General features: G+C 49.0%; 1 protein-coding gene across 1 annotated transcript in view; it reads right to left on the bottom strand.

The window, feature by feature from the left end:
• The window catches only part of SVOP (SV2 related protein), a gene marked incomplete at both ends in the record, with an annotated part of 35,291 nt that continues 10,882 nt past the window's right edge, over positions 1-24,409 (bottom strand). Inside the window, 13 exons of the mRNA XM_079762233.1 lie at positions 1-207; positions 1,747-1,836; positions 2,414-2,495; positions 3,420-3,531; positions 6,386-6,493; positions 9,646-9,722; positions 11,518-11,591; positions 13,881-14,009; positions 14,671-14,796; positions 16,209-16,272; positions 21,051-21,175; positions 22,729-22,800; positions 23,906-24,004. Of these exons, the coding sequence (XP_079618359.1) occupies positions 1-207; positions 1,747-1,836; positions 2,414-2,495; positions 3,420-3,531; positions 6,386-6,493; positions 9,646-9,722; positions 11,518-11,591; positions 13,881-14,009; positions 14,671-14,796; positions 16,209-16,272; positions 21,051-21,175; positions 22,729-22,800; positions 23,906-24,004 (1,365 nt within the window). The remainder of the gene's footprint in view (positions 208-1,746; positions 1,837-2,413; positions 2,496-3,419; positions 3,532-6,385; positions 6,494-9,645; positions 9,723-11,517; positions 11,592-13,880; positions 14,010-14,670; positions 14,797-16,208; positions 16,273-21,050; positions 21,176-22,728; positions 22,801-23,905; positions 24,005-24,409) is intronic.

Genomic DNA, 24,409 nt, shown 5'->3' with positions numbered 1-24,409 from the left:
CTACTCCTGAGAGCCCGAGTTCGACCTGGTGACGCCTGTGCCGTGCGCCCCTCGGCCCACCATCTCCTGGCCCCACTCCCGGTGGCTGGATTCCTGCAGCCCGCGGCCCTTGGTCTCGATGGGCAAAAAGCAGGAGGCCAGTGCAGCCAGGAGGCAGCAGCCGCTGTAAACCGCCAGCGACAGGTACACGGAGGATTCCAACATCACCTGAGGGGGGGGAAGGGGGGGAAGATGTGTGTCCATGAGAGCATCCTTTCTGAATGGACCACCAACCGTTCAGACGATACTGATGACGCCGGGCCCTCTTGTAAGCACCGCGTGGATGGTCCCATTTAGTCCTCATGACAGCTCCATGAGGTAAGTTCCTTGTCCCCATTTCACAGAGGGAAAAACTGAGGCTCAGAGGGGGTTCAGTATCATACCCAGGTTCACAGAGATACGAAGGATGGGATTGGGATTTGAACCCAGACCCCCACAGGCCCAAAGCGTCTGCTTTCCTTATCTCAACCCTCTCTCCCGGAGCAGTGCCTCTGCTGACTTCCGAGCTCAACGGCACCAGGGAAATCACAGCAGGGCTGAGCCTCATTTCCTCCCTTTGGCAAACGGGCACGAGGGCAGTGTCCGCCTCCTAATGAGAAGATACCGTAGCAGCACTTGGCACGGGGCGGGCGCATGGCAGGCTCTCAACCAGTATTAGTTAGCAGCGACGTACAATGGCCAAACACAGCAGCGCAGGACAGAACTGCTCGGCTCAAGCCCGTGTTGGAATTCCAGGTGCACAAAGTACCAAGAATAGATAAGTCCACACGGACAGACTGCAGCACGGTGGTTGCCAGGGGCTGCAGGGAGAGGGGAGTGGGGAGGAGCTGCTTCGTGGGTACAGAGCTTTTGGGGTGACAAAAATGTTTTGGAACTAACTAGGGGTGGTGGCTGCACAGCATGAGGAATGTGCTCAATGCCACTGAATTGTTGGTTTAAAATGGCTCGTTTTTTTGTGTGATACAACTTTTGTCTCCATTTTAAAAAGTGACAAAAAGAGGGAGAAAATAAATTACATATGTAAAAAGTAAAGATATTTCAAAATAACATCCCTAGCCGGTTTGGCTCAGTAGATAGAGCATCAGCCTGCAGACCGAAAGGTCCCGGGTTCGATTAGGTCAAGGGCACATGCTTGGGTTGCTGGCTCGATCCCCAGTGTGGGGCATGCAGAAGGCAGCTGATCAATGGTTCTCTCTCATCACTGATATTTCTATCTCTTTCTCTCCCTCTCTCTCTCTGAAATCAATTACAAAATATTTTTTTTAAAAATCCCTGAAAATGGGTTGAAATGCTTCAAGATACACATCGGGTTGCAAAATTCTACAATTACGTCTAATGACCCAACTCAGAAACCAGGGGCGGGGACATTTGTTTCCCACGAATCATGCTGGCCGACTTGTTTCCATCCAAATTATTTTTGGCCAAGTCATATGACACCCCAGGGGTCTTCTGCGTGGGAAAGACCTGGGTTTGATCCCCAGCTTCTCTACTTCCCGGCTGTGTGACCTTGGGCAAGTCCCGTGACCCTTCTGAGCTTGAGTTTTCCCATCTGCGAGCCGTATTTCTTTTCTCATCAGATGGGTTGTTAGGATGAAATACCATAAGGCACACGGGGAGGGCTCCACAGAAGGCTCAGCATATCGTAACTGCCTGCCACGCGCTGGCTTCTGGCACGCCCACCCCCTCTGTATTTGGGGGGACACCTACCTGAGCAATGAACGGAGTGATGAGGGCACCCACTCTTGCCATGCCACTGCAGGTGCCCAGGCCCAGCGCTCGCGTCGCCGTGGGGTAGACCTGAAACGCAGCCACCAGGCGTGGCCTTGAGAAAATGCAGGTCCCTCCTGCTGCCCCAGCTCAGGAATGACGGGACTGACTCCCCAAGGGTGGGCCTGAAGTTAGGGTGAATCCCTCAGGTGTTGGTGACCCCAGGAAGGGGTGGGATACTGGGGGGGGGGGGTAAAGATTCTTACCCCAAAGGAGATAGGAAATTCAACTGAGCAAGAAGGCGAGAGGCTGAGCTGCGGGTGGGAACCCAGCAAGGAGGTCCTCCTGCCCCCTTGGTGGTCGCCCAAGACTCCGCCAGGAACTCCGCTCAGGGCCCAGGCACTGTCCTACCTGCCACTTCCCACTAGTTGACCTTGAAGCACTCACTGGTCACGGATGTTAAAGGCATTTCAGACAGAGAGAGACTGAAATGTTTACAGGGCGTCTCAGTTCATACCCAGGAGTGGCCAGCCTCCATGGGGGCGGGGAGGGGGGCAGTCCTGTGCACTGTAGGCTGTTTAGCACCATCCCTGGCCTCCACCCACTAGATGTGGTCACCTTTCTGTACCTCCCTCACTGCCCAGCTGCTCCCAGACACCCCTCCTACCTCAGGTGTGTAAACATAGGCCGCTTGGAAGCCTCCAGAAATAAACGCTCTTGCGACGAAGAGTAACAGCGTGAGCATAGTTCTAGGTGGAGGGAATAAAAACAAAACAAAACAAAGACCAGCAGGTGTTTTTTTTGTGTTTGTTTGTTTGTTTGTTTTTCTGTCAGCTTGTTTCAGCAAAGTCCTATCTGCCCAGGCAGAATTTACACCCCAGCAATTGGCAAAACCAACCTCCACCCAACATAATGGATGCAGGCACGTGGGCACTCACATCCCAGTGCCCTCCCTAAGGCCTGCTTTTTCAATGTTTCTCATTCTCCAAAGCACCGGGCTGAGAGCTAGAAACATCTGTTGTGTGCCCAGGTTGGGGAGAAGTGATATAAATAATCACAAGTCCAGAAAGGACCCGGTACGGCGGATATTGAGCCAGGAACCAAATGAGCCAAGGAAAATAAACTTCTGTTCAGTATTTTTAGGAGAATCCTGATCCCCAACCTTCTGTTCTATTGTTCCCATAAATATCTCAGAATAGCAGCATTTCGTGCTCTAAGCTGTATCTTCAGACCTTCCCCAGATTCCTCATCAGGCTTTGTCTGGGGCCTCTCACAGGTCAAAAGAGGCACAGGCCACTTCCATATTTTGAGCCGAAAAGGGATTATGAAGCAGGGCCGATTTAAAATATTTCCATGGGACAAATGAACATCTTAAACCCATACATAAATCCACCAGCTAGATGCATGATTTTATTGGGAGATAATATCAAAGGTCTAAACGTGATGGTATTGGCGGAGAACCTGGACCAAACCCCCACCGGGGGCCCCAACTTTGAGCCCGATCTTTTGGTCAGCTTTCAGGCAGCCAAGAGCCTCAGCGCTAGTGAGAGGCTGGCGGGAATCCCTCTGATGACCCCCGTGGGTGCAATCTCCGGCCCACAGGCCTAAAGAGCCACTGCCCAGGACTGGAGCCATCCACCTGCTGGCCAGAGAGAGCTGGTGTCACCACCCACCTGCCGACACAGATGAACAGCAGGAGGCTGCACAGAGAGAAGACGACGAAGCACAGCGCCATGGTTTTCTTGCGGCCCAGGCGGTCGATGATCCACAGAGTCACAAGGACACCTGGAAGGGAGCAGGGCACCATGGCAGGCAGCTTCTGACGTGACCGCCAAGGACCCCCACCCCCTGGCAGTCACACCCTGTGCAATCCCCTTGAAAGGGGGCCAACCTAGTGACTTACTCCTAATGGCGAGAATACAGCACAAGTGATGGAACGTCACTTCTGAAATGAGGTTATAAAAGGCTGTGACTACCCGGCCAGCACGGCTCAGGGGTTGAGCGTCAGCCTATGAACCAGGAGGTCACGGTTCGATTCCCAGTCAGGGCACACGCCTGGGTTGCAGGCTCGATCCCCAGTGTGGGGTGTGCAGGAGGCAGCCGACACATGATTCTCATCCATTGATGTTTCCTTTTTTAAAAAAATATATTTTATTGATTTTTACAGAGAGGAAGAGAGAGGGATAGAGAGTCAGAAACATCGATCAGCTGCCTCTTGCACACCCCCCACTGGGGATGTGCCCGCAACCAAGGTACATGCCCTTGACCGGAATCGAACCTGGGACCCTTGAGTCCGCAGGCCAACGCTCTATCCACTGAGCCAATGGGTTTCGGCCCATTGATGTTTCTATCTCCCTCTCCCTCTCCCTTCCTCTCTGAAATCAATAAAAAAATATATTTTTTTTAATAAAGGCTGTGACTTTGTGGTGGGGGGTGGGGTATTCTCTCTCTCCCTGGCTCTTCTCAAGTGCTTGCCTTGTTGGCCACCTGGAAAGGAACTGAAGGTGACCAATGCGGAACTTGAGGCCCTCAGCCCTACAACCCTGGAGGAACCGAATCCTGCCAACAACCACGTGAGTGAGCGTGAGAGCAGATCCTGCCCCACACGAGCTTTCAGTCACTGGCCGAAGGCTGTTCCCAGGCGTTAATTCCCTGGCACGTCCGGCCACTTTGCTTGCTTTTCGGCTTCCCCTTCCTCCTGGGACAGCCCTTAGGAACAGAGATGCATGTCCTGGCAGCAGCCAGTTGCAGGATCAGCTTCTGCTGCACCTCTCCAAGTCTCACGGTCTCCAGCCGTAAAACGGGAATAACTAGCCCTAGCCGGCATGGCTCCGTTGGTTGGAACGTTGTCCCCAAATATCAAAAGCTGGTGGGTTCAATTCCTGGTCAGGGCACACATCCAGGTTGTGGATTGGATTCCTCAGTTGGGGGTGCGTGCAGAAGGCAACTGATGGATGTTTCCTCTCTCTCACATGGATGTTTCTCTCTCCCTTCCCCTCCCTCTCTCTCTCTCAAACCAATAAAAACATTAAAAAGTTATAAAAAATAAACATCTACAAAAAATATTTTTTTAAAAAGGGAATAACTAAACAACATCAAAGATTCAATGAGAAGTTATCTGTGAAACATTTAGCACCATGCCTGAAATACAATAAGCGCTCAATAAATACTGCGTATTGCTGTCATTATAATAATCGTTATTCCTTCTGGAGGAAAGAGATGGATCACCATTGCTTTATGTGCAGGTTTGGATTTTTCGACATCCCACTGGTCTTTCCCAATGTGACTGGTGTTGGAGGACAATTCTCTGTTGGTCTCTCATATTTCTCTACATCTTGTGAGCAGAGAGAGGTACCAGCTGCCCTTTTGTTCCAGGCTATCATTTCAAGGTTATTTGTATAGAAACAGCCTTGAAAGATAAAGACATAGTCTCCTTCTAGAGCACAGGGCATGTTTGTTTACTGCCCGATATCATAAAGGTGATGTCTTGCTCTCAGGGACACAGGCTGGGCAGGTTGCTGTCAGCCTATTATAAAAGACTAGAGGCCCAGTGCGTGAAAATTCATGCACTGGAGGCGGGGGGTCCCTCAGCCCGGCCTGCCCCCTCTCACAGTCCGGGAGCCCTCAGGGGCTGGAGGCGACCTGGCGATCAGGGGAAGACGCCACCCCATCACACCTCTGTTGCTGCCACTGCCAGCAGCACAAGCCTTGGCTGGCCCTGGTTACCTGAGCCTCGGGCGGCCCTGGGAGGCTGGGTGGCTGGACAGCTGCCATCTGAGGCTTGCCTGTGCCTTGGGCTGGCCCTGGGTGGCTGGGGCGCTGAGGGGACTGGGGGGCTCTGGAGGCAGGTGCGCGGCAAGGCCACGCCGTGCACCTGCCGCCCCAGTGGGGCTGAGGGGACTGGGCACTGCTATCTTGTGGTTGTGGGTGCCGCCATCTTTGAGGGCGTGGCAGTCTATTAGCATATTCCCTCCTTATTGGCTGTGGGCGCCACCATCTTTGAGGGCGGGTCAGTCAATTAGCATATTCCCTCCTTATTGGCTGTGGGAGCCGCCATCTTTTGCGACAGCGTGAGGGTCAATTAGCATATCCCTCTTTATTAGATAGGATGTAGGTTCCCGAATTCCTCAGCTGGGGGCAGATCCACTGCACTGTAGTATCTCCCTGGCCCCTTCCTCATCATCCCCCTGGGTCTTGGGGCAGGGGGACCTGGCATTAATATGCTACTCGTGCTGTTTGCTGTGCTCATGAGTCCTTTGTCTCTGACCCAGGAGTTTCATGTCTCCTGCCAGCATGCACGGAACTGGGCAGCTTAAACTTGTTAGCCTTCAAGTGGAGTGACATCTCAGCCCCTTCACCATTCTTGACAATGTGTAGCTCAGGGCGGATAAAACAATCCCCAGCTCCAATGGAAATGGGATTTGCTTCCAGGTGGCACCAGGAATGTGGCACCAGGAATGTGGCACCACCTGGGACTCCAACAGAAATGCCTCATAATAATTGGACTCTTTTAACCACAAAAATCTCATCAGCTTTGCCAAAAGGAGGAAAAATAAAATAAAATAAAGAAGGTGGCACTGGACGGCCGCCACATTCTCAGGCTTCCTTGCCCCAACCCCACTTCCCACGCATCCCTCACCTGGGAACTCAGAGAGGGTGGTCCACAGCAGGTCCATGTAATCCTCCTCACTCAGGTACTCGCAGGCCAGGCTGCACTTGGCCTCCACTGCCTTCTTACTGCTGGAAACTGGGAGGTGGGCGGCAGAGGGAGAGGATCAGCCACGTGCAGAGTCTGGAGTCACACGCTCCTGCTCCCCATACCTCCTTCTCTGCAGAGTCTGATTTGGCTGGCGTGCTGTGAAAAGCGCCCAGCCAGCCTCAGGAGTCAGACAGACTCAGGTCTGAATCCCGACCAGCATTCTATAGCGTCAACTCTCTGAGTATCCGTTTCCTCAAAAAACTGGGACAGCCCAGCCCGGCTGGCACGGCTCAAGTGGTTGAGCGCTGACCTATGAACCAACAGGTCACAGGTTTGATTCCAGGTCAGGGCACATGCCCGGGTTGTGGGCTCGATCCCCAGTGTGGGGCATGCAGGAGGCAGCGGATCGATGATTCTCTCTTATCATGGATGTTTCTATCGCTCTCTCCCTCTCCCTTCCACTCTGCAGTCAATAAAAATGTATTTTTTAAAATTGGGGCTAATAAAATCACTGGGCAAGATGGTGGAGGGAATGAAAGCAAGCTGTGCATATGAATGTGCTTAGACACTTCTTTAAAGTTTTCCCTGGAACACACCAATCACTTTCCAGCACACTATATGATTTCCTTATTTCACTATTCTCTCGTTCTCTCTTTTTCCTCTCTCTACACCAAAATGCAAGCTCATAGGTCAGGAGATTTGTCTTTTGTGTTCACGGATATATCCTAACACCTGGACCATACCTGGCAGGTACTAAGAAAATACTGAGCGAATGACTTGCCCAAGGTCGCACAGCTACCGGGCTCCCTGGTTTGTGGCTGTGAACTCGTTCCACAGAATTACTTTCCCACCAGGTATAAGAGAGAGCTTTTTTAATGGGGTTGGGAATACCACCTGGGGCCGAATCTGATCTCCTGCCTGTTTCTGCCTGGTCCACTGGATAAGAGTAGTTTTTATATTTTTAAAATTATTTTTTAAAAAACAAACGCAGAGCCCAGCCAGCGTGGCTCGGTGACCAGGAGGTCACAGTTCCATTCCAGATCTGGGCACGTGCCCGGGGTTGTGCATTTGATCCCCAGTAGAGGGCATAGACGTGGCAGCCAACCAATGATTCTCATCATTGATGTTCCTATCTCTCTTTCGCTCATTTCCTTTCTGAAATCAATAAAAATATGTTAAAAAAATAAATAAAAAGGAGGCCCTAACCGGTTTGGCTTAGTGGATAGAGCATCGGCCTGTGGACTGAAAGGTCCCAGGTTCAATTCCGGTCAGGGGCATGTACCTTGGTTGCGGGCACATCCCCAGTAGGAGGTGTGCAGGAGGCAGCTGATCGATGCTTCTCTTTCATCAATGTTTCTAGCTCTCTATCCCTCTCCCTTCCTCTCTGTAAAAAAAATCAATAAAATATATTTAAAAAAAAAAAAAAAGAAGAAGAACACTTCATGGCATAAAAATGACATGAAGTTCAAATCTGTGTTCACAAATAAGGTTTTATCAGACCACGAGCAATGCTTGTCATTACCCATTGCCCATAGCTGCTTCACTGCTATAGTGTTCGAGCCACCAGGCTCGCCACGCCTACCGTGTTCACTATCTGGCCCTTCATAGAAAGAGTTGCCAACCCCTGCTTTGTAACCTTTCACCGGACCCTCTGCTTGGCTGAAGCAGGTCCACTGTGAGGGGCATGCAATTATTCTCCATCAACCCCAAACTCCAAATCTACAACCGAGCTGCCTCCTCGAAGCAGTTAATTTAGACTCCCACACCCCCCACAGTGAGATGTGACTCTGCCATCTCACTAAATCCTTATACCAAATAAACAAAACTATTATCCACGATGAAAGCGGCTTAACACAGAAAAAGATAATTGGGCAAGTCCTGCAGACAAACGAGAACTTGATCCCTTTATCCCCCATCCTGGGCTCAATGCTAGGAAGTTAGCATTATCTTAAGGACAGCACGATTTGAAAGCCCAGGCATTGGCATCTAGACTTAGCTTTTTATTCGTTTCTTTTGTCCAGCCGTCCCCACCTCCAGCTACACAACAGAATCACCTGGGGAGCTTTTATAACCCACGAATGCCCGGCTCCACCCCGGGATGCTGATTACATTGGGCTGGGCATTGTTTAACTGGCGCTGGCATTGTTGAAAAGCTCCCCCAGGCGATTCTCTTATGTGGCCAGGATTGAGCTCCAACCTGGTTCTCAGACTTAATGTGCACAGAGTCCTAGCGGTTCAACTCCGTGCTGTACTTCATGGAGCTCGGTAAGATATGACCCTGGCCCGGCCAGCGTGGCTCAGTAGTTGAGAGTCAACCTATGAACCAGGAGGTCATGGTTCGATTCCCAGTCAGGACACATGCCCCGGTTGTGGGCTTGACCCCTGGTGGGGGCCTGCAGGAGGCAGCCGATCCATGATTCTCATCCATTGATGTTTCTATCTCTCTCTCCCTCTCCCTTCCTCTCTGAAATCAATAAAAGTATTTTTTTTAATTAAAAAAAGAGTCACTCTGCTGTCGTGTAACTTCTATAACGACAGGACTGTCTAGATCTCTGTACAGCGTCTTGGAAACCACAGCCCAGATAAGTCTAGGCTCAGATTTTTTTAAAAAATATATTTTATTGCCAAAACCAGTTTGGCTCAGCGGATAGAGCGTCGGCCTGCGGACTCAAGGGTCCCAGGTTCAATTCCGGTCAAGGGCATGTACCTTGGTTGCAGGTACATCCCCAGTAGGGGGTGTGCAGGAGGCAACTGATCGATGTTTCTCTCTCATCGATGTTTGTAACTCTCCCTTCCTCTCTGTAAAAAAATCAATAAAATATATTTTATTTTTAAAAAAAATATATTTTATTGATTTTTTTACAGAGAGGAAGGGAGAGTTAGAAACATCAATGAAAAAAATATATTTTATTGATTTTTTACAGAGAGGAAGGGAGAGGGATAGAGAGTTAGAAACCGAATCGAACCCAGGACCCTTCAGTGCACAGGCCGACGCTCTATCCACTGAGCCAAACCAGTCAGGGCTAGGCTCAGATTTTGCACAAAGTTTCTCCCTGGAGTTGGTGGGGTAAAGTCAGTGGGATTTGTGCAAGGCCAGGCCCTGTGAGGGCAGAACCTGGGGTGGGTGTGTGTGTGTGTGTGTGCGTGTGGCATGTGTTGGGAGCAGGCGTGGTAACTGGTCCACGGGCTGCCATACTCACTGCTGCAGACGTCTCCTGCCTGGAAGAGCTCCGTGGTGAGCAGGACTAATCCGTAGTAAGAAAACGCATTGGAAAACCTGCCAGGAAGGAAGCATGAGAGGGAGAGACATGGGCCTTCGGGGGCTTCCCTGGGGCCCTTGAGCAGGAAGATGGCAGGTGCAAACCACAGTGATGTGATAAAGGGGATTCATCCTGTGTCCTTTGAAAGCTCAGGAGCTGGATTCTGCCACAGACATGCCACCCCCAAGGCTGTTTACTCAACTGGCAACAGGGGGGCGTTTTGGGGGGGCGGAGACCAACATTTAGAAGAAAGCACAGCGTTGACACCTGTCCGGGCTTCTGGGTTGAGTTGGTCTGGTCCACTTGGACGGGGAAGAGGGGGGCGGAAGCTTTAATAATATACAGAACGGGGCTCCCGCTCCCTCCCCGAATTCCTGAGAGCTAAATCAATGCACCAGTCATGTATTAAACAACTGCTGTGTGCCCCGTACAGGGGTGGAGTCTGCAGAATTCACTCGGCTCTCAGGTCAGAAAGAGGCAATTCATTCATTCCCGACTGTCCCAAGAACCCGGATACTCAAGTCTGTAGGACTGATCACTCTCATCCAGTACAGTATGTGGGAACCCCGGCACAACCAGACGCCACTGATTCACTTCCTTGGGCTACAATATGTGCTAGCAAATGCAGTGATTTCTGCAGTGCGCTAAAATTAGCCTCTACCTCGTTGCTTCCGTACTCGTCTGGTGTCGGCTCAACAGAATCATGTGCTCTCAAAGACAGACCCCCTCAACTCTGTACCCCTCCAAACGCCTTTAACAATCCGACAGCCGGGCCACACAGCAGGTATTTCACAAGTGCTTGGTGAGTTGATTTCAGCTCTCGGGAAGGCGGGGTCAGAGTTCTGTGTATGGAATTCTGTAAACGGAGCCCCGTTCTATATATTATCAAAGTGTTTCCCCTCCTCCTCCCTACAATTAACCACTTCCACTGATACCCTTCTCTCCACCCCCTCTCCCCCCCCGCCCCCCCGCCTCCGCTAACTAGTACCTCTGCTCAAAGGTGAATAGAAAAGGTGAGAACTAGTTGAATCAGAACACAAAGCCTGACCCAGGCCCAGTGCCTGCACTGTTGATGTTGTGTGCACGACTGGGTAGAAAGAGAGTTGGAAGAACAGCTGAAATGGGACTGGTTGTGGAGTTAAAAGCCCCACCCCCGCCCCTGTTATTAAGAGAAGTAGAATATGATCAGGACGGAACGTTCTAAGAATGCCCATGGCCACCAAATCGATGCTTCCCAAACTAGGGGTCCTGGTGGTACCCAAGGCAATAGGAGTGGAGCGGGGAACTGATACAGCATCAGCATGAAGTCTCATTGTGGGGGGAAAAAATCCCTTTTCAATTTCCTTTCAATTCTTTTGATTGTATCTCCGTCTCAAGTGATGAGTTACTTATGTTGGTGAGTCCTTAGCACCTCCCCTCTCTGTCTGCTTCTCTATCTCTTAAATACAGCCACTCAGCGCCTTGGCAAACCATCAACCTGGCTACTGTTCACTGTATCTTTAAGAGCGCCTTCTATCTATGGCCTGAAATTAAGGTGTGTTTTTTTTCCCCCCCTTTAAAGAAGACATATAAAGTTTCCTTTTCAAATGCATTTATCTGGGTTAAAAAGTGAGTCCAATGAAAGAAAACAACTGGGAAAATAATAGTCCAGGCGCTATCTGGGTACGACAGCGGTCGGGAAAGTGATGCTCCCACCCCTGAATTTTGCAAACGCTGCCCGAGATCGAAACGTTCTCTGTGCTTTGTGTTCAAACAAAACCCCCAAACAGGGCACAGACGAAGGGGGTCAACATGTCAACACATGGCTCTTACCATATGAACCACAGCAACAAGGTTGTCCATCTAAAATGGGGCGTGAAAAGGTCCCTCAATTTGCCTCGGTCTTCCTGTTTCAAGACAAAAAACAGGCAGGTGCGTGGGTACTGGCTGGTGGCCAGAGACTGGTGGACACCCGTGGCTGAGAGGAAGGTTTCTCGTGGGCTGGACACTCAGGCTCCAAGGACCCAGGACTCAAATCTCCAGCCCAATGGGGCCAATTCGGCCCCTCCAGCCGGGACCCAGCAATGTCCACAGGCTTCTCTCCGCAGGATGGGGACATTCTGAACCCCCACCCCAACCTGGAATCCTGGAGCTGGGAAGCAGACGCTTTGGGCTTGGGCCCCCTGACACCTCTTAGGTAATTCCATGGGCCCAGGGAGCGGAAAACCAGTCCAAGGGGTGTCCAACCATATCACGTCTAGCCCCCAAGGGGACAAAAACTAAGGTGCCAATCGATCACCAAAAGCCATTTGCCAAGAGACAGATTGGCTAAAGGACCCAGCTGCCAATGCCATCTAATTTGCTAACTTGTCAAATCTTTGCCTTACACATTCTCTTTTAAAAAAAAATGTATTCTATGACTGATTATATGCTTCTTCGATATATTTAATGAACATTCTTTTTCTTAGTAGCAGTTTGAGAAGGGCTTACTTACTTAAACATGCTAAAAGTGAAAAAAAATATATCACAGGCCACAGGTGGCTTAGTCTCTGAGTATTGTTTTCATGAATAAAAATATTTTGGTAATATATTCTTCAATGAAAAGATAGCATTCATTAAATACTGTACGCTTACTGGATATATTTGAGAATGCATTTATTGAATATATTTAGGAATATTAGGCAGAATATATTGATGAATAAATGTGTTCATATGTACATAGAGAAAATATATTCCTGTTTACTAAATATATTTAAAGAGAATGATCCATAAGACACATTTTTGGTAAATGGATACATTAGCAAGTTAATTCAGGAAAATCTGCTTTTGGAAAACTGGTCTGCCCTTCTCTCCTCTTTTGCTTGTCTCAAAATTCACCACCTCCTTGGAGCCTTCCAGGACCATCCTGTTTCTGGAAGTGGATTTGGGTGTGTCCTTTGGCCTATGTACCATGCAAAACACCGCCCCGCAATGTGGGGAAATTTCATCCAGTTCTTTTTTGCATAACATAAAAACAATCAGACATATGATTTTATTTTGAAAGATAATTTCCTTGTAGGGTCTGCTGTTTGCTTAAGGGTATCTGTCACGTCTGAGGTCAGGAACCGCAGCCTTTAATCTGACTGCCTTCTCCCCCCACCTCCCACCTCCCACCTCCACTCCCCCACCCCTGCGCTCGGTGCGCATGCGCGTGGGAGGTGCTCCTACTAGTACATGCTCCCTGGGGTGGATTCCCTGCTGGCGTCGCCATCCGAGCGATGCGCCCTCCATTAAGGGCGTCTTCCAAGTGCAGTTTGGCGCCCTGGATCCAAGCCTATCACGGCACTTTCTAAATGTGGTTTTATTGTCCGGCCTTTGGCGATCAATCACATTTGCTAATCAGACGTAATGGGCGCTGAAAGGTGAAACCGAAGCAGGAGCAGTTACGGGATCCATTAGTGGGCACCGCGTTCCGTCTCTCTAATCACGGGACGCATTCTCCAGGTGCCACTTTCAGGGCTTGGCAGTGAGAACACACCGATCGCAGCCGCCAGGTTCACCTTGCAGGATCTGCCCCCCGGGGCCCCGACCCACTCCATGGACACCCGCGATCACACACACGCCCGCCCCACACAGGCACAGCAAAAAGAGGAGAGAAGGGCAGACCAGTTTTCCAAAAGCAGATTTTCCTGAATTAACTTGCTTAATGTATCCATTTGCCAAAAATGTGTCTTAAGGATTATTCTCTTTAAATATATTTAGTAAACAGGAATACATTTTCTCTATGTACATATGAACACATTTATGCATCAATATATTCTGCCTAATATTCCTAAATATATTCAATAAATGCATTCTCAAATATATCCAGTAAGCGTATTTCATGAATGCTATCTTTTCATGGAAGAATATATTACCAAAATATTTTTATTCATGAAGGCAACACTCAGAGACTAAGCCACCTGTGGCCTGTAATATATTTTTTTTCACTTTTAGCCTGTTTAAGTAAGTAAGCCCTTCTCAAACTGCTACTAAGAAAAAGAATGTTCATTAAATATATCGAAGAAGCATATAATCAGTCATAGACTATATTTTTTTAAAAAGAGAATGTGTAAGGCAAAGATTTGACAAGTTAGCAAATTAGATGGCATTGGCCGCTGGGTCCTGTGCCCGCGCAGGGACACGCGGGCCGCAGAATCGGTGGAGCAGGAACTGACCTGCCTGGAAATGATGAGCTTCCCCAGCGGCATGGGGGCGCCGTTTTCCGTCGCTATCCTCTTTAGGGTGGCGATGGCCTTTTCCTGGTTCCCCGACAGCACATCATACCTTGCGCTCTCCGGCAGCCACTGTGGGGACAGGACAGCCACGCGTGGCAGGTTAGGGGGGAACAGAGCCCCGGGTTCCAGCCTCACACTCACCTGTGTGTAGCTCTGAGACCTGAAGGGTGGGGGCTCTGGAACCAGAGGACTGGCTTCAGAGCCTGGCTCTGCCATTGAGTGTGCTGGCTGTGTGACCTTGAGCAATTATCCAACCTCTCTGTGCCTCCATCTCCTCATCCATAAAATGGATAAAGGGCATGATCTCACTGCGAGGGGATTAGGGGGGTGAGGGAAGGTGTAGTTTATGCAGAACTGAGTGGAGATGGAGAGATCATCTGAACTTCTGGACCCAGTTTGAGTTGGGATTCTGTCACTTACAACGTACGAGTCCCAACTCTTCTAATACAGTTACCTCAAGGGTGCATCTTGCAGTGGTGGGACCTGGGTATCCCTCCTGCATCCCCCGCTGTCTCCCTAAAGAGCATCCCAGCAGTGTTTGTCTGGGGGAAACCCAGTATTCCACACCGAGCCTGCCCCAGGCCCAGTTCCTTTGTCTCGTGTCCTTATTAAAAAAAATAATAATCGAAAAAGGTAGCTTTGGTGCTGTCCTACACACCCTCCCTATCAAAATACAGTGACCAGCAGAAGGTCCGTAGCAAAGGCTGGGGTCTCTTAAAGGGGTACCTACAAAACACAGGACGGCAAAGATGAGGAGCGGGACAGCCGAGAGGAGGAGCAGCCATCGCCAGCCCAGGCTGGGCATCACGAACACCGCCAGGGCGACCTCGAACACGGTCCCGATGGCCCAGAACACCTGGACAGAAGAATGGGGGGCAGCACTGGTCAGCACAGGGAGCAATTTCAGGGTCACTGCAGACACGATGACCCATGGGGGTACGGGGTCTTTGGGGTCAGCGAGGTCAGAATGGCCATCCCTTTTCCTGTGGTTTCTATGGCTGAGCCAGAGCCGCCATCTGGCCCATCTGCAGTCTAGAACCTTTGCAGGGCACCCACGGGAGTGTGTGCTGGGGCAGCTCTGCTTAAGGAGACCAATATGGCCAAGATTGTGCGAGGTCAGTATGGTCGTGAACACGTTGGCTTTTGTCCATGGGCAGCCATCTCCCCTGCCCAGCAGTGCTCCGGTGTCCTTTATCCGAATTGCCTCTTGGCCCTGACCGGTTTGGCTCAGTGGATAGAGCGGACTCAGGGGTCCCGGGTTCGATTCTGGTCAAGGGCATGTACATTGGTTGTGGGCACATGCCCAGGGGGGAGTGTGCGGGAGGCAGCGGATCGATGTTTCTCTCTCATCGATGTTTCTAACTCTCTATCCCTCTCCCTTCCTCTCTGTAAAAATTAAATATATATATATATTTACATATATATGAATTGCCTCTTCCCTGTGGGACTGCATGTCCTCTGTTTGCTTCTCCAAGTCGCTCTCTGTCGTTTTTCACCTCGTATCTACAGGCTTCCTGTCCTGTGGCTTCCCATTCAGTACAGCCAATGGGGACCCCCCCAGGGTGGAGGGAGGGAGGAAGCTCTGCAGGGTAGTGATGGGCTGGCTGCATCCCTCAGGTGAAGGTTACAGCTCCCATCCAACAGTCCTGGCCAAACTCTCTCTCTCTCTCTCTCTCTCTCTCTCTCTCTCTCTCTCTCTCTCTCTCTCGTCAATTGAAGAACTTTCAAAACAACCACGTCGAAATCAACCTAGCTGATCCATTTAAGTCTTTGCATACTAAGTCTGTTGTATATATATATATTTTTGGTTGTTAATCCTCACCTGAGGATATTTTCCCATTGATTTTAGAGAGAATAGAAGGGGGAAGGAGGAGGAGGAGGAGGAGAAGGAGAAAAAGAAGGAGGAGGAGGAGGAGGAGGAGGAGGAGGAGGAGAAAAAGGAGAAGAGAGAGAGAGAGAGAGAGAGAGAGAGAGAGAGAGAGAGAGAGAAAGAGAAACATCAATGTGATAGAGACACATCGATTGGTTACCTCCTGCATGTACCCCGACTAGGGCCGAGGATCAAGCCTGCAACTGAGATATGTGCCCTTGACCGGAATTGAACCCATGACCTTTCAGTCTGAGGACTGATGCTCTATCCACTGACTCAAACTGGTTGGGCTTTTATATTTTTCTTAAACTCGCTTTTCCTTGTCCTGTGGCTCAAGACACCTGAGAATCTCATGCCAGAGACTGAGAATTCTCCACAAATCCAGCCACCCTCCTTACCTCGATCAGCAAAATACACTTGGCTCTGGCTTTCATGGGAAGGAACTCGGCATACAGCGTCACCCTGGGGAAGCAAAGAGACAGAAAGGGGGTTAAGGCCAGGACTGAGTAGGAAGATTGCTACAGCTTTCTGAAGTTCTAGGCCAACGTTCCCCTGAGTGTGGTCCATGGACCACTTACATCAGAATTTCCTGGGATGATGACTTTAGATGTAGATCCCCACGCCCCACCCTAGACCTTCAGAAACAGACTCCAAGGGGTGGGGCCCTGGCATCTGCATTTTTAACTAGCTCCCCAAACGATTCTCAAATGTAATAATTGCTTTCACTGAGCCCTCTCCACAACCCAGGGGGAACTCGGGTGGTGGGGTGATGGACAACTGCATTCTAGGACTGTTCCTCAGGTTCTCCCTATCCCTCAAGTCCCAGATAATGTGAAAGAGTACAGGCCTTTCATTCTGTGGGGTGCCCTGCATCCTGGGTCCATCTGATGTCCCCTGTGACCAGACTCAGGCCAGATATTCACAGAAATAATGCCAAACCCTTCCCTGATGTCGGGGGACATGATGTCAACCCGTCTTATCCCTGGTGCTATCAAGCGTCATCCCCAGATTAAGTTGGTGTCAGACAGATTTCCCCACCCTACAGCTATTATTTTCCATTTGTGATGAGTAAGTCCTCTGTGAGGGAACATTCAGAGATTACCCTAAATCCTGTTACCCAGAGGACCTCTACCCACCAGCTTAAGCATCCCATCCATGGATTATTTCTGCCTGAATAAATCACCACGATGACGGTCACAAATGGTATTTTTATTTCCATTATTCTGTCTACAGTCATTGGTTGACATTCTACTATGAGGAAAAGGGTTCCTTGCTGCCCTTTATCTCTATCCATCTATCTATCTATCTACTCACCTACCTATTCATTTAATCAATGAGGATTTCTGTTTTATTCAATGGATTGTGACCATTTCTGCCATTATTAATTGGATGCTCAGACTGTCGTAGATCTGCGCAGTGCAAGCCCTTTTAAGCCAATGCCTGTGTCTTTTTGCTGCCTCCATCGTTCCTTGAGCTCTTTCTCACTTATTGGCATGGCAAGACCTCCTTGCCTCAGCCCTGGTGTCAGCCATTTTTCTAAGAAGCCCGGGTTCCTTTTGGCCGATGGTGGTATTTAGAAACCAAGATCTGGGTGCTCAGTGTGCTCATTGCTCCTGGGAAGTCACTGCGTCTAGGCCCACTCAGTGAACAGCTAAGAGATCTATCTATCTATCTATCTATCTACCATCTATCTATTTATCTATCATCTATTTATTTATCGCTGTCCATTTCTCTCTCCCCCCACATACACACCACACATCTATATCTATATATCTATACCCATGTACATGTATTTAAAAAACAACCAATGAGCTCATACTGATACTTTCAATTCCAGTCCAACCAGAAGGTCAGGGCTCTTTCTAACCTTCCAGTTTCCATGTTTGTAAACCCCTTCTCCAAAACAATGAGACACCTGGGTCTCATTATCCTCAATATATTTATGTATCTGGTCAGTCAATTTACTTGTGTGCTCAATGGAATCAACGTCTTAACCGCACCAGCAGCCTTCTCCATCCACTGCCTCCCCACGCCCCTCCCCCCGCTTTCCCTTCCTCAGCCACTGGACAGGCTGGAGGAGAAGGAAACGCCTAGACCACGCCCCCACGCGGCCTTCCACGTTGCTAGGAAGAGGAGACCTTCTCTTTCCCCTCATCTCCCACCTAAGCCCGGCATCCGAGCTACTTGGTGGCCTCCTGTTACTCTCCTGGCTCCTCATAAGGGAGGTGGGGGTAGAGGGAAGCTAATTTCCAGGAACCCTTTCGAGGCAGATGATGCTCAGGACCCCTCCAGATCTCCTGGGATCCCTTTACTAGGCCGGTGGGCAGTCAAAAGTTATATTAGAATTTTCTGCTGCAGAGTGGTAGGGTCCCTAACCTCCCCCCTCATTGTTCAAGGCTCACACTGTACTTGTTCCTGAATCTGTGTCAGGATCTGCTTCTCATAAGACAGTTTGGGAATCTTTCCATATCCATATCCATAGATCTATAGCATTATTTTCTAACAGCCACAACCCTGTTGGTCAACATGTAGATGTTTGCCATTTCCTGTTTGTTTTTTTTGCAACCTATGCCACAAGAAACATCTTTTCCTGGCATTGTTGTGCCCCACACTTGGCCATGATTCATAGCAGTTTACAATGAAAACGAGCTGTTTGATCTTCATCCAATGTGTGCTGATTATGATTACAATGACACTGAAAAGTAAAAGAATGAGCAACAAAATCAGCCATGCCAAGAAGCAGCTGATACTGGCGTAAACAAACCCTCGCTGCAAGCCATCGCGTTTATGGTGGCGCGTTGGCCATTGAGACTTGCCATCTGGATCCCAGGCTTAGAAAGAAATGACCTGTGATCTCCACTCCTCATTTCTGCTTAAAATTTGGAAGAAAAAGCCATGCCAAGGACAGGTTTGGGAGCAAGCTCATAGTAGACACCAATCTGAAGACCCTTCTGAGGCCGATGGCAAGGTGGAACAGGTGGGCAGCTACCTGGGGGTGCGCATGCATTCTTTAAGAGCGGCTAAAACACAAGTCAGGCGCCAGTTAAGGAAGGTTTCCATCCAGCCTCTTGGGAAAGTGGCATTTCTGCTGAAGCACACAGCACCCTCTACTGGAAAGAAGAAGTGATGTGCCCAGGTGGGTTCAATTAGAGGCGATTATCATTTGGGGGTGGGGAGGATGCTTATCTGCACTGAAATTTTTTTCTAAGACAAAAATGTATGGTCTGTAACAATATAAAGAAAGTTACATTGAACTCCCTTGCTTGAATTAAAGTCTCTTTTAATGCTCCTTCATAGACAGAAAATGGAATTATTAGTATCCTAAATGCGATTCCTCTTTCCTGCCTTCATTAAAAGAAGAGCACCTGCCAGTGGCTCAGGTGGTCAGAGTATCATCCCGATACACCAAAGTGGCCAGTTGGGTCCCCCCTCAGGGCACGTACAAGAGTCAAATGATCACAGGTCATTTCTTTCTAATAAATGCATACATGAGTGGAACAATAAATCGATGTCTCTCTCCCTCTCTCTCTTTCTCTGAAATCAATTTAAAATTTTTTTAAATAATTAAAAAAAGAATACCACCTGCTCAGAACCACCCATTCTCCATTCCCAGAATCCTCCCCAAATCAGTGCTCGGGCCCCAGGGGCATTACTGATTTACCGGGACCTCTGACTCCGCACGCTCAGAACCCTTCCCCAACATTTGTTCAAGTGAAAGAGCTTTGGCATTGGGCAACCTGGACTGGAACCCGTAGATGGTTTGCAAACGTTGCCGTACAATTTCCCCTCCCTGCGCCTATGCTCCCTCGCCATGAGACTTGGCAGCGCACTCCGTCCGGAGTCTATGTCCCCATCCCTCCAGCCTGGGCTCTGTGACTTGCTTTTGATCAATAGAATGTTGCAGAAGGGAATCTGTGCCAGTCCCAAGCTTGGGCCTCAAGAGGCTTTGTGGCTTCTGCTTGCTCTTGGACCCCTGCCCAGGTACCACGTGACCAGGTGCCTGGGCTAGCCAGCTGGAGGATGAGAGGCTTGTGGAACGCAGGGGAGTCAGCCGTGGCCGTGCTAGCCTAGCCAGCCCCCATTCAATTCACCAGTTGACTGAAGACACATAAGGAAGCCCCACTGAGACCAGAACAACCGATCTGACGAACTGCAGAATCATGAGTTAAAGAAATCATTATTTTAAGCCATCAGTGTTGGGATAGTTTGTTACAAAGCAAAAGCAACGTCCACACCCCACTTAAGAACCACCTGACCCCGCAAGTCACTTATGATCTCTGAGCCTCAGTTTTCTCATCTGTAAAATGGGAATAATTGTTCAATGGACAAGATGAGATAGTGTGAAGAGAGCACCTAGCACAGGCCTAGCACTTGGTAAACACTCAATTAATATCATCATCATCATCACTATTAATGCTAATATTGTTGCTATCACCAAGAACTGATGTGAACACCTACTTTGAGGGAAGAAATAAAGAAAAGAGAAAAAAAAAAAGAAAGAGAAGGAGGGACATAGAAAGGCACAGATCAGAGCAGAGAGATGATCTGGCTCCTTGTTAATAATATAATTTGTATATGAGATGATGGATGTTATCTAAACTTATTGAGGTAATCATTTTGCAAGCTATGTAAGTCAAGTCATTATGTTGTACTCCTTAAACTGCTGTATGTTGATTATATATCAATAAAACTGAAAGAAAAAAATTTTAATTAAAACATTTTAGTACTACAATTTGCATTTATACTAAAAATGTAGAGTACGTTATAAGGACTTCTCATTGTTGGGCCCTTAGCAAAATCCTACTCACTTGGTTTGGTGAGGTGGTGCCATTGGGTAAAGCTATTCTAAATGAATGGAAACTCTTAGTTACATTTAATTACATACAAATATCTTCAACTAAATGTTTCCAAATAATGAACTTAGGGGAGCCATTTTATAATTAGATAAGAACATTGCCTGATTAAGACGATTATTTTTATGTAAATGGCTGAAGGGAAAGAGCTGGGAGACCAGTGGCTCTCTTGGGGGGTTAAATATTTCTTCTGTAATTTCGTGTGTGGTTTTTATGTGTTTTCCTCATAGACAAAAGAGTTATAGGATGTGGTTAAGGTAAGATGTTTGGAGGATCAAGTGATGTTTAAATCTCAGCTCTGCTGTTTACTAGCGGTGAGAGACCTCGAGGCCCTGACACAGGTGCCTGGCTGCCTGGCTGCAAGGCCAGAGCTGGGTATTTACTTACGACTGGGGGACCCCTCCGATCCCGAAGCCCACCAGGCCCCGGAGCACCAAGATCCAGCTGTACACGGGCGCGAAAGCACTGAGGATCCCGTAGTACAGAGTCCAGAGCACGCTGATCTTCAGCCCCTGCACAGATGGGAGACACCAAGTCACAGGGCTGCTCGGCACCTCCAGGTCTCAGGGCCCCACCCCCCACATTTAAAGTCACCAATAGGGTCCTGTTTAAGGGGAAACATACAACCAAGGATTCTCTGTGTGGGTGCTGCCCACCCCTAGGCGGGATGTGGCCAAATTGTGGGGCTTTCTCGGTTGTCTCAATGATTGGCAGGTATAGCCAGGGCCCAGGCCATCTATAGTAAGATGTCCCAACGTGCGTGAGACCCAGGAAGATTTGTCCTCCCGGCCAGTGTGGCTTAGTGGTTGAGCATCGAACTGTGAACCAGGAGGTCACGGTTCAATTCCCGGTCAGGGCACATGCCCAGGTTGTGGGCTCGATCCCCGAGGCAGCCGATCAATGATTCTCTCTCATCATTGATATTTCTCTCTTTCCCTCTCCCTTTCTCTCTGAAATCAATAAAAAATATATATTTTTTTAAAACCTTAAACTAAATTAAAAGGATTAGAGAGGAAATTTGGAGGTCTACCAGTTGATTTCGGGTCTTTGGGAACATGACTTTAACTAGTAGAGAGAATATTTCAAATAACTGTGAATCACCTTGCAAGGAAGTCATTTCTTTTTCATGTTAATATTTATTCTTCTGGTTATGGCCAAAGGAAGCATCCGTGTGGTGCCAGCCTGTCTTTAACACCTTTTGGACCACCTACCAACCTCTCTTTCTAACCAAGAGAGCAGTGGGTCAATGGTAAGCGGCTAGAACTTAATAGCATTGTTTTATTTTCATTGTATTTACTTTTGCAGATATTTCCTTAGGGCAATTGTGACTGATTTCCCATTTAAGACACTGTAAAGTTTCTTTTCCAAAAACAAAATTCATGTCATTAAACTACACACACAACAATTGATACAAATAAAAGTATTGTGTACCTAGGAGAACAGGTAGGACAGGAATTATTCAAGTAGGAAACCCTGGATCTATTGCAATAATAATAAAGCAACACTGCCCTAACCGGTTTGGCTCAGTGGATAGAGCGTTGGCCTGTAGACTGAAGGGTCCCAGGTTCGATTCTGGTATGTACCTTGGTTGCGGGCACATCCCCAATAGGGGTGTGCAGGAGGCAGCTGATCGATGTTTCTCTCTCATCGATGTTTCTAACTCTCTATCCCTCTCCCTTATTTCTGTAAAAAAAAATCAATAAATTATATATTAAAAATTATAATAATAATAAAGCAACACTGATGCCCCCCTACGCCCATGACTATGAAATCGGTGCCTGCCACACATATCCTTCATTCCTTTCTTTGGGCGTAAGCTAGCTCAATGGAGATTTTCCTCCTGGGAACCCAAAGAGTCTTGAAATGCACGAGCTTGGGCGCTCCCGGGGAATGTGTGACTTCAAGACTCCACAGTGGCCTCAGAGCAATGTCTTCTCATAGCACGTCAACATGGCTCCTCAGTAGGCCTCCCACATGCTCAAGCAGCCTAAGTGTTGCTACTTGTCACCATCACCACGGAGATCACCTAGGCTAGGGGACAGGCGCTCAGGAGAGATGGCCTTACTGTTTTCCTGCCGTACTGGTCCGAGATGTTTCCCCAGAGTGTGGAGCTGGACATCATGCCGATAAAGACCACCTGCGGGTGGAAACAGGGTTTCTGTTAGACGGTGACACGGAGCATTGATCGCAGAGAAAGGGAACGACAGACTGAACCTGTGACGTCACACCCTAGTGATAACAATGCACCCAGCATTCACTGAGATCCGGCTACTAAGGGGCAAACACGATTCTGGGTGCTTCATGCTACTGTTGAAACCTCACAACAATCCGAGGGGGTGCGTGCTGTTATTGGCCCCATTTTACAGAGGAGCAAACTGAGACTCAGAGCGGGGGAGGTCACACATCTGTAAGTGGTTGCAGCCCAGGCTGGACTCAGGGAGTATGGCTGCAGTATTATGGATTTCTTGTCCTGTTGCTGAGAAAATATCCAAGGTTGCAAGGCAGAGTTCGGAGAGTACGAAAACAGGAGTCAGGAGGTTGGGGTGGGAGCTGTAACCCTTTAGAAGACAAAGCATTCATGGAGCACCGACTGTGCTCGGGCAAAGTCACTGTTACGTTGCTAATCCTTGAACAGAGCTAATGAGGCTGGACTCATCCTATCCATTTTATAGAAGGGGAGCCTGAGGCTCAGAAGGGTTAAGAAACCTGCTCAGGCCTGGCCGGCATGGCTCAGTGATGGAGCATCGACCTATGAACCAGGAGGTCACGGTTCAATTCCCGGTCAGGGCACATGCCTGGGTTTTGGGCTCGATTCCCAGCAGGGGGTGTGCAGGAGGCAGCCAATCGATATTGATGTTCTCTCTCTCATCGATGTGTCTATCTTTCTCTCTCAAATCAATAAAAACTTATTTAAAAAATAAAACCCTCAATCACCCTCCTGTGGGAGGTATTGGCACATCCTTTCTGGATGAGTGAGGTGTATAAGGTCTAAGGGATACACCCAAGTAGCCTGCACCTTCCCAGCAATTGATGTCTGGGGACCCCAGGGACTTGGGCCCCTGGGTGCAGTAGAGGTGGCTGCCAACCAACCGGGGAGTAAAGGGAGCCGAGGTCACGGTGTTTCCATGCAGAGAATTGGATTTTTTTCTGCTGAGCGGCTGGCAGCAGCAGGGGGCGGGGCCCCCCACAGATCACCCCAGTGGACCGGAACTGTACCCAGCGGGAGAGCCGCTGCTGCCTACCGAGGTCAGCAAGGCCACCTGCCAGCTGGGCAGCCTCCACTCGCAGTGCAGCTGGGGCGCGAGGATGCTCAGGATCATCATTTCCATGGCGTCGGCCATCTGCAGGGAGCAAGCAGGTGTCATGAGCCAGGACGCTGCCTGGTGCCCAGGTGGCTGACCCCTCACTCAGGCCCCGCCCACTCTGTCCCCATGAGAGCCTGGAGAGCTGACCCCTCACTCAGGGACCCCCGAGAAAGCATGCAAGAACCCCTCTTTCATTGCCTGCTGAGCTCCCTACCACACATCAAACACACCACAATCTCTAGTAGTTAAAGCGGTGTGGTACATGCGGGAATTGACAACTAGCCCTTCTGCATTCTTTTTTGTGTGTGTGTTTTTCCGTATTTAAAAAAATACAGGCATTTCCTGAATGAAGCGGGAAAACATCGCATTTCAAAAATCTGAGAAAAACTTTTTTTTTTTTTTTTTTTACAGAGAGAGACAAGAATCTTTTCTCTTTAGTTC

This window comes from Cnephaeus nilssonii (genome assembly GCF_951640355.1).
Source record: "Cnephaeus nilssonii genome assembly, chromosome: 22".
In the NCBI taxonomy this organism is placed as follows: Eukaryota; Metazoa; Chordata; class Mammalia; order Chiroptera; family Vespertilionidae; genus Cnephaeus; species Cnephaeus nilssonii.
This window is presented reverse-complemented; position numbering and strand designations above follow the sequence as displayed.